We start from the raw sequence: 9,286 nt of genomic DNA, 5'->3' as shown, positions 1-9,286 counted from the left end.
ATTTTTAGCAAAGATTTGTATTTGACAGTAGCAGTGAGTTTTGGCAGGAACCGCAGACGCGCATTACACTTAACCGCTGTGTGGTCTTATCTAGGAGGACTGGAAATTACTCTACTGGACCAGGTTGTTCGAAAGCCGATTACAGCAAGGCGCCAAAAAGTGTGACCACATTTAATTTATTCACATTCTTTCGTGTAGATTTAATCCAATCAAAAGCCGTGGATAGCTTGCAGTTGACTTCTGATTGGATTAAATCTGCACGAAAGAATGTGAATAAATTAAAAGTGGTCACACTTTTGGGCGCCTTGCTGTAATACTAACCTAGGATTAAAAATTGACGAAAATTCAATTTCCCTTGCATAAAAAAACTTTTCATTGCTATTTTTGTGGCGTTTGAGATTGGTCCACGTCAAAACTGGAGGAAAGCAAATGCAAACAGAAAACCTAACTAAAAAGTTTAAAAAGCCGAAATTAAATTTCAGACAAGTTTATCGTGCTTTGAACAACCCGGGCCTGGATAACTGCAGCAATAAATTTCGTTTTATTAAACAGCGACACCCCTAACCTTACCTTTCGACTTAGAAAATCAATCGGCGCTGCACAAGTCAAACATTGGAAAACATCCCGCACAGATTTCCATTCCACTGCAAACGGTGGAGCAGATTGAAGCAAATCTTCCACAGTCAATCCTTGACGTTTTAATGTTTTCTTCAAGTCATCAGATACCGATCCTCCTATCCCACTATCCTGACTCGAGTAGCTAGCCTCGCTTGCACACACGCTTGGTAACGAGGACGATACGGTCTCGTGACTGTTTAATAACGAACCGCACTGGTCTGTACTGAGTTCCAAATCATCCACTGAATTCTCAAGCGAGGTCAAATCATTTGATGAATTACCAGGCGATTCACATTGTGAGTTGAGATATTTCATTACTAGTGAATTCTTGTTCCCTTCAGTGTCGTTTTCACAGTCTTTTGAGGAGTTTGCCAAAGATTTCATCATTGAAATACGCTGTAGACGTTAAACATCAAAATAAGTTATTTACATTAAAAAATGTTTAAAGTAAGAATCCTGCTTTATTTAAGTGAAACGGTAATAGATGTCCGTCCGTTCGTTCGGACATATGTTCGGTGGGTGGGTCGTCCGTTCGTTCATCCGTTTCCACTCTTTCGTTCAGTTTGGCAGTCACTGTTCAAAAGAGGTTGCGATGTAACACATTATGCGAAAATGGGTTTTTTGTAGAAACCTGTTCATTTCAGGATAGCTTATAACAGGCTTGATGTCTGAGTGAGAAGGATACATGTATCTTTTTAAAACAATGAAAAACATACTTACAGAAGAAAGAAATTTAATGTGATCTTGTAATGAGTCATTATGATCTATGATACTGCTAACCGCATCCAACACTGTCTCCCTTGGATGAACGTCATTATCATATCGATTGTACATTGAACGCCAAAACCTGAAACGGATCGCAATTTAAGGAATTAGGTCACGCAATTTGTATCATTCTGTTACCCTATGTCACGCTATATTATAGTCTATTCTGTCACGCTTGGTGAAGCAATTTTATTCCATTCCGTTTTGGTAGGTCACGCATAAGTTCTGTTACATTCTTATATTGGGATCCAAATTCGGTTTTATCGGTGGTGATGGTGGGAAGAGAAGATCGAAGGCTACGAAGATCGAAGGCTACTGAGCACGAATGGTAAAAGAACCAAGTACATGTCTTACTTGAGGGCCTGAGGTGAAGTACTTGGCCATAATAACTCATCTCTGCCTCCTTTGTACAGCGGATTTGCGTAATCACTGATGTGCTGCCACATGTAACCCCACAATGAAAATGTCTTCTTCGGCAAACTACAAGGAAACAGAAGAAACTTACATTCAAGACACCTCCATCATTAGAACTGGTAATATGCAACAAGGAAAACTTAATATAATTTTTAGAACAATTTTCATGACATTCATCTGCACTATATATGTTGTATAAAATAATTAAGCTGGGCAAAATCTGGGACAAAGCTACAAAATGTAACAAAAAAATCTTTCAAGTTTTTTGTCCCATATGTTTTAATACACGTTGGGCAAGATTGTATAACAAAAAAATACCAGCAAAAATTAATGCTTAATTACAGTAACAAAATTGTTAGCTAAGGAAAAATTTATTTTTCGATTTTCTCAGCATGCCACCTACCTGTGTTCCTTTCGTTCCCGTTCACAGTTTCCAAGAAACGTCCCAAACTGGAAAAATTGCAAAGCAGAAAAAAATGAGAAATTGAAGAACAAAAAAGGAAAAACACCCATCTAAAATGTGTTTTGTTTTTTCAGTGTGCAGTTAATCTTACTTTTTAGGCGAGGACGTAGTCTCGAGCCTAATGTTAAAGCGATTTTGGATTCTTCGTGTTAAGATGTGATGATTCGAACCGAAAAGGACTGGTAACTAAGACCATGGTTTGAGATTTGTTGGCGTCCGCCATCTTGGAGTGTTCGCCGTTCGGTCGAGCATGTGAGAATTTTTCGCAGCCAGAAGCCTTGACTCGATTAGTAGCTGATATTTTTTTTCGCCCACTTACAAACTTTTTGTGATATCAAAGTACACAAAAACGTTATCGACACACCTATAAGTCGAGGGACTAAACTATTTGTGATTTGAACTACTGCCTGGCGACATTGTAACCTGAGCTTTAACTGAAGACGAGAAGTGCAGAAGACGTACTGGGACAACTGCAGCTGAGGTGAGCTATCTAAAGTTTATTTTGCTTGTACTTTATTGAATACCGTAGTGTTGGAATAACATAATTGTCAGAGTATTTATTAAATCGAAATAACGATTTTAAAAGTGAAATATCTGCCAGATGTTGTTTTATTTAATTTGCTAAAATTTATAGATCAGAAAGCTCATTCGCGATCCCTTCTGTCAACAGAACGTTTTCACTCTTACTACTACGTCAGATTTCAACATTGATTTTAATAGTGGTGTACAAAGCAGCAGTAAATCTATATTAACAAATGATTGTAAAATATGGATACAAACAAACTTATTTCAGGCTTTACCACTGATAACAGAACTACAATTGATCATATATTTATACAAATCTAAATAAATCAAGAGTCCAAACTGGTGTTCTAGAGACACACCTCAGTGACCTTAAAGCTATGTGGTTAACAACCAAAAAAGAGTATATACATTTATTTTTGTAGGCTATGATAACTAGTAAATGATTTAAGAAAGATATAATGTACATGTAGAAAGATGTGTTTCAGAAAAAAGAAAAATGTAAGTGAATTAAGTAACTACTTATGTTGCATTAAATTGTTGAAGTTAATCAGTCTTGGTGTCTTAACAAATATGTGTTAAACAATTATTAAATTTTTCAGCTATTGATTCTTTCTTTCATTATGTTTACAGAACAGAAATAAAAACAACAACAACAGAAAACATCCAAGATACAGTTTTCAAAGAATCCACTGATTGCTGTGCTTTGTCCTAATTGCTTCAATATGTTTAATCTGCACTTTGTCAAGAAGCACCATGAATGTGTGAATGTAGCTATTACATTGGAACTGGTTATTGGCCTCTATTCTGCCTCTATGCAATATGTACATAATAAAAAGCCCAATCCTTACTATGAATGGCAGATATATTTTAAGCAAAACACAGCGAAAACCATGTAGCGATAACACCAAAGTTAAAAAACGGTGTAAAACATCTCTGGATTTACTACTCAAAGACCCTCAATACAAATTCATCACTGGCAAACCACTGTATCAACTCTACTTCCTAGTCTCCACTTGTACTGTATCAAAATTTTGGACTTATTGGACTTGCTTGCATCACAGATTGTACAGATAGTGCAAACAGCTTTCAGCCCCATTTAAATTTAACAAGAGTCAATCAAGATATTATATCAACTTTTCTTCCTGGAAACTTGTACTTCCTTGCACTGCGTTTTACCTGTAAATGATATTAAGTGTTTGGACCTACTAGACAAAGGGTACGTTACAGATTGTACAGTCAGTGCAACTGTCAGCTATATTTAAATAAGAGGCAATCTAGAACATTATTGTGAGACAATATTTTTATCTCAAACTCGTGGAAGTTTCCTTGCTGCCTAGTACAGTTACAAAATATGTTGCATTCCATTGTCAAAAGTCGTGATAAAGACATCATATTAGAATTTGTACAAATTAAATTGCCAATTTTGTGATCAAAGCAGCTTATTATTTGCCTTTTATTAATTAACGTTGGTTACAAACTAACCATACCTTGGAATGCACAACTAAAAAACACCACTGGAAAACAACGTGCTGTATTTTAAAATTCTATTTACCTGACAAACCCATTTTCCCTCCTGTATTCATATTCTTTCTTGCAGGTTTTATCCAAACAGAAGCTCGTCACAGCTTCTCATTGGAAAACGGCTGCATGAAAGAATGTGAATTAATTAAAAGTGGTCACAAATGTGGGCTCCTTGCTGTAAATCACACTTTAATCAACGGTATCAATTTCGGCGTTCAATTACTTGGATATCTTTTGGACTCACAATTTTACTCAGTGTAAATTGCTATTTCAAACCACATGATGCTGCCCAGAGAACTTGTTTTTTTTAAAATAAGTTAAAAAACTAAAACTATCTGAATACCAAGAGCATTTGTTTGAATTTGAAAGAAGTGATTCTCAAGAGTAATGCCACATAGTCTGAAAAGGGACAACAAATAAACAAAGCCCAAAAGGCCTATTCTCAGTTCTTTGTCTGGAATTTTTAACATACTGACTTGCTTAACTGGAACGTCCTCGCCTTAGTATGCATTGCATACCGGTTATTATTTAAGGAGGCAAGCCTGACTGAGTGGTTTTTGAGCCCTGGTGTTGTAATCCAGAGGTCCCCGGTTCAAGACCTGCCCCTGCCACTAGCTGGATTTGTTTCTCGGTTGTCCCGAGTTTAAATCCTCTGTCACATATTGTATATAGCCAACTGGTCTGCCTCCTGTTAGTTGTGATATTTAACCCTGTTCTGTTCATTTAAAATATTTGTTTCCTTTATTTCAGTGGCATGCCTGTAAACTAGCTTTCTTGAAGCTAAGTGCATGACCACTATCAGGGTGAGACGAAAATAGAAAAGTCAGCTTGCCCTTCGGGCAAGCCATTATCTTATCTTACTAGCCCGAAGCTCTGAGAAGCTAGCCCGAAAGTAATTTGCATAATTAATTATATGCAAATTTAAAATTGTTCTTCCTTTGGAGACAATAAATACATAAACATTCAAAAAGAAAAAGAAAATAATCTTACCACAAGAATTAAAACAAACACATTATCACGATTTTGTGGCAACTAACTTTGTAGCTTAATGTAGATCCTTCAGGATCCTTCATATTTGTAATCCTACAATTCAAGAGACACAATTCATATGCATACATGACGTACCCAATGCCTGCAATGCATTTCGGGGCGTTTTCAAAAACGGTCACCCATTTGCAAGTTTTACGAAGTGATGGAGTACTTTACGGCAAAGCAATACCATGGATTGAACACTATGACTTCTTTTCTTATTTTGAACGTTTTAGAAGCAAAGATCTTCCAATTTAATTTTCTGGAAGGACACAATTCCACAGAAAATGGCTGCTACTCATCTCATACAGAGGAATATAGTCGCCACGTTCAAGTTGGCGACTATAAAACCAGGAGTTTTAGTCGCCAAGGATGCAGTGAGTCACATTTTCGAGTCCCAAATTTTTCCCTCTAATTTGTCTGGTGCACATTAATTTTATTTCTGAAGGTTGTCATTAAAAAACAATGTTTCTTGCCCGCGTGTTGCTCTCCCGTCGGGCAACTCGTGATCAGAATACGCTAGCCCGACGGATAATTCTACTAGCCCCGGGCTATCGGACAGCACTTTTGTCGCACTCTGACTATAATCAATATTATTATTACCGGTATTATTTACTCGCGAATCTTCATGCACATTTCAGTTCTAAAGGTTTACAAGAACTGTATCATTATAGGCTCTACTTACCTGGCAAGAATACAAGTGATCGTGAATTGTAAGAAGGAATCTTTCATTAAACTGGAAGGCAAATGGAAATTGTTCTTGTAATTGCCACACTCCTTCCAAGAACTGGAGAAATACTGGTGACGTCTCCTTCACATCTGATTGGAGAAACCCACACCTGAGAAAAAACGTGTTGTGATTAAAATGAGAAGTTTTTTTGTGTACTACTGGGGATTCTTGTACTAAATCAACATAACACATATTTGCAAGTCTCTGTTTGACAACCAAATAGTGTTAAGGTGGCTCGATAGTTTAGACCTTCCCATCTTCAATAGCATTCTACTTCAGCTAGCTCGCCGGTGCAGTTAAACAACATTTTCTGCAAACCAGTGATTAAAGCTTTTATCAGTTAACATAATTCATCTAAATGACGTCACAATAACAACGTGAAAAGAGGTCAAAAATATCCTTATTTTTTTAAAACCTATTTTTTTAATTTAAACCAAAACACCTTCTGCAGAAGAGGTGTACATATTTTCTGGAACAAAACATTCTAACCTCTCAGTGAACTTGTGTCCAAATGCCAGCCACTCCTTCTCAATCAAAACCTTTCAATAGAAATACACACATGACAGCAAGTTTACATCTTTGAAAGAACACAACATGGACATAAGCCTGAAACTCCTTTTTGAGGCTCTAAATCAAATCAGATTCAAGAATTACACTGAAAGGTTTTTTGGACATACCTGAAATCCATGAATTGTTCTGTAGTAAGGATCTAACATGATGCCTGCTAACGAGCAGGTCTGCGCTGTCCTGTCCCATCCATCACTGCAGTGCACAACAACACTGACCTTCTCTTCCACAACAGCCTAAGTTAACACACAAAACAGCAGCAATTCACAAGTACACACAGTGGAACCTTGATTTAATGAACCTCTATATAATGAAGTCCTTCTGCAAAATTCGTATATATATCAAGGTTTTCGATATACAAATACTCAATATAACGAACACATTTTCCCAGTCCCTTCGCACTTCATTAAATTGAGGTTTCACTGTACCACACTATGGCAATGCAGGTTTGTACACAATAAAAATTAATACCTTAGCAATGAATACTGAAGTATCTAATACAGCTTTAATGTGCTTCATCCAACCACTGCTATCCAACCCACTTGCTAAGGCTTTGGCTGTTACGTCTGGAGTCTCACAGACCACTAAAATAATCAAATAAAGCATGTATTATATGTTCTTCTTTTCTGTAGACAGTAGCAGCTAAAATTTTACTTATACAATTACGACATAGATCATGTCCGACGAAACCCCGAAGGTGGTCGGACATGATGTCTGGACAATTTTTTGATGGTTAATCATTTTTTCTAACCCTAACCCTAAGTGATTGATGTCACTTTATGTTGTGGGAGACGCGGTGGCCTAATGGTTAGCGCGCTTGCCTCCGAGTCGAACGGCCCGGGTTTGAGGCCTGGCCGGGGCGCTGCGTTGTGTTCTTGGGCAAGACACTTTACTCTCACAGTGCCTCTCTCCACGCAGGTGTATAAATGGGTACCGGCGAATTTAATGCTGGAGGGTAACCCTGCGTTGGACTAGCATCCATCCAGGGGGAGTAGCAATACTATCAGTCGCTTAATGCTACGGAAACCGGGATACGCTCCGGCCTGTATGGGCCATTAGGCTCGAAGCAAACTTTTTTTTTTTAATCATTTTTCGGCAAGGATGATAAAAATCTGTCTGACCCCAATTTGTTTTGTCTGTCCAAGATAGTGTCTTAGAAGGACATACTGTATGTCCTTTCAAGCGAAAACAAATATTTGCAGCCCTGATTTTATGGTGAAAATTCTGTAGTTGGGCCAAGGTAACACATGCTACTTGAGCTTATCAGGGTTTTCAAAAGCATGATGCAGTTAAGAATACCGCTGTTCATTCTATATGCACTTCATGTTAACCATGCAAGTCCACTTAAGTTACTGCCCCACCCCACCCCACCCCCCACCTTCCCTCAGTATTTGAACTACAACCAAAATTAGTCGCAATAGAGAGTATGGAAATGAGCTGTATAGATACCACATCATCATCGTCATCATCAAATGTCCAGCATGCTAGTTGTTAGCCCATTATACCTCCCTAACATGATGATAAAGTGAAGAAATAAAAAATGCACCCTAGTGCATTGTTGAGTTATATGAGCACACGGGAATTTTTAAGAACACAAGAGAAGTGCATAAAGAAGCACGACCCACTTCTCGAGTGTTCTTGAAAATTCCCAAGTGCTGATTTAACGCAACAATGCACAAGGAGATTTCTTTTATAGAATGTAAAGAAATAAACCCCCCTTAAAATTGTGATGTAATCCACATGCATTATAACCTGATTCAGCATGTGCATGACGTAAGCCACGTGCTTTATGGAGCTATAATGAAGTCGAACTGACCAATCATAGCATACACAATCAAATATTTTCTAATACCAGATTAATGTCATCAAGCTACTCACACTCAATCATCTTCTGCAGGCTTTGTCTCATCACATGAATATTTTCAATTCCCACAAATTGAAACTTGACATTCTCGTAAATATCTGTGCTCTCATATCCTTTCCCAGCAGCCTTGTTTGCCATGGCATTGATCTGCAATAACAATGATTAACATTAAGTTTAAGACGGAATCCACTAGGAAGTCGAGTAATATTGATTAAAGTTGGACAAAAATCAAGTACCAGAATAATTTAAATCCTATTGCGTTATTTCCTACCCTTAATAAAAGGTAAAGATGTAAGTAATTATCCGTGATAACACCAACAACAATTTCTTATCAGAGTCTGAGAAAATGAATTTCAAAGTTAACAAGGTAGGGGCAAAATCTCACATGTAGCCATTTTGTAGATTTGTCTTAAGCAATTCAGTGGAATTCAGCCAAACTTTTTGATGTTTGGTGTTGTTAGAAAAGATTTCTTTTGATAAGATATTTGAAGCAGTAACAAAAAAAGTTTGCAATAAGGTGGAAATAATTCTGCTACAACAATTTCTTATCAGAGTCTGAGAAAATGCTATTCATAGTTCACAAGCTATGGGCAAAAGCTCACATCTTTTAAGCGATTCATGGGAATTTAGTGGAACTTCGAAATTGGTTTTCGATGTTTGGTGTTGTTAGAAAAGATTTCTTTCGATAAGATATTTGAAGCAGTAACACAAAAGCTTGCAATCAGGTGTAAATAGTTTTGGTACATAATTTTGTCCAATAACTACTCGAAGTCCTGGCGGATTTCCTCTT

At 37.3% G+C, this 9,286-nt stretch overlaps 1 protein-coding gene across 1 annotated transcript; it reads right to left on the bottom strand.

Moving 5' to 3' along the window:
- Positions 1 to 570: 570 nt before the first annotated feature.
- Positions 571 to 8,643, bottom strand: LOC144641115 (phosphatidylinositol-3,5-bisphosphate 3-phosphatase MTMR8-like; the record flags this gene model as incomplete). The annotated part of the gene is made up of 9 exons (XM_078500161.1): positions 571 to 1,014; positions 1,339 to 1,465; positions 1,738 to 1,863; positions 2,201 to 2,247; positions 6,021 to 6,174; positions 6,555 to 6,604; positions 6,743 to 6,868; positions 7,104 to 7,216; positions 8,511 to 8,643. Coding segments are annotated over 9 exons (1,320 nt in total), but the record flags the coding sequence as incomplete, so codon positions are not given.
- Positions 8,644 to 9,286: the final 643 nt, after the last annotated feature.

The sequence above is a fragment of the Oculina patagonica genome, unplaced genomic scaffold, assembly GCF_052425735.1.
Source record: "Oculina patagonica isolate OP01 unplaced genomic scaffold, crgOcupat unplaced694, whole genome shotgun sequence".
Classification (NCBI taxonomy): Eukaryota; Metazoa; Cnidaria; class Anthozoa; order Scleractinia; family Oculinidae; genus Oculina; species Oculina patagonica.
Note: the sequence above shows the minus strand (reverse complement) of the source record. Positions and strands in the feature narration are given on the sequence as shown.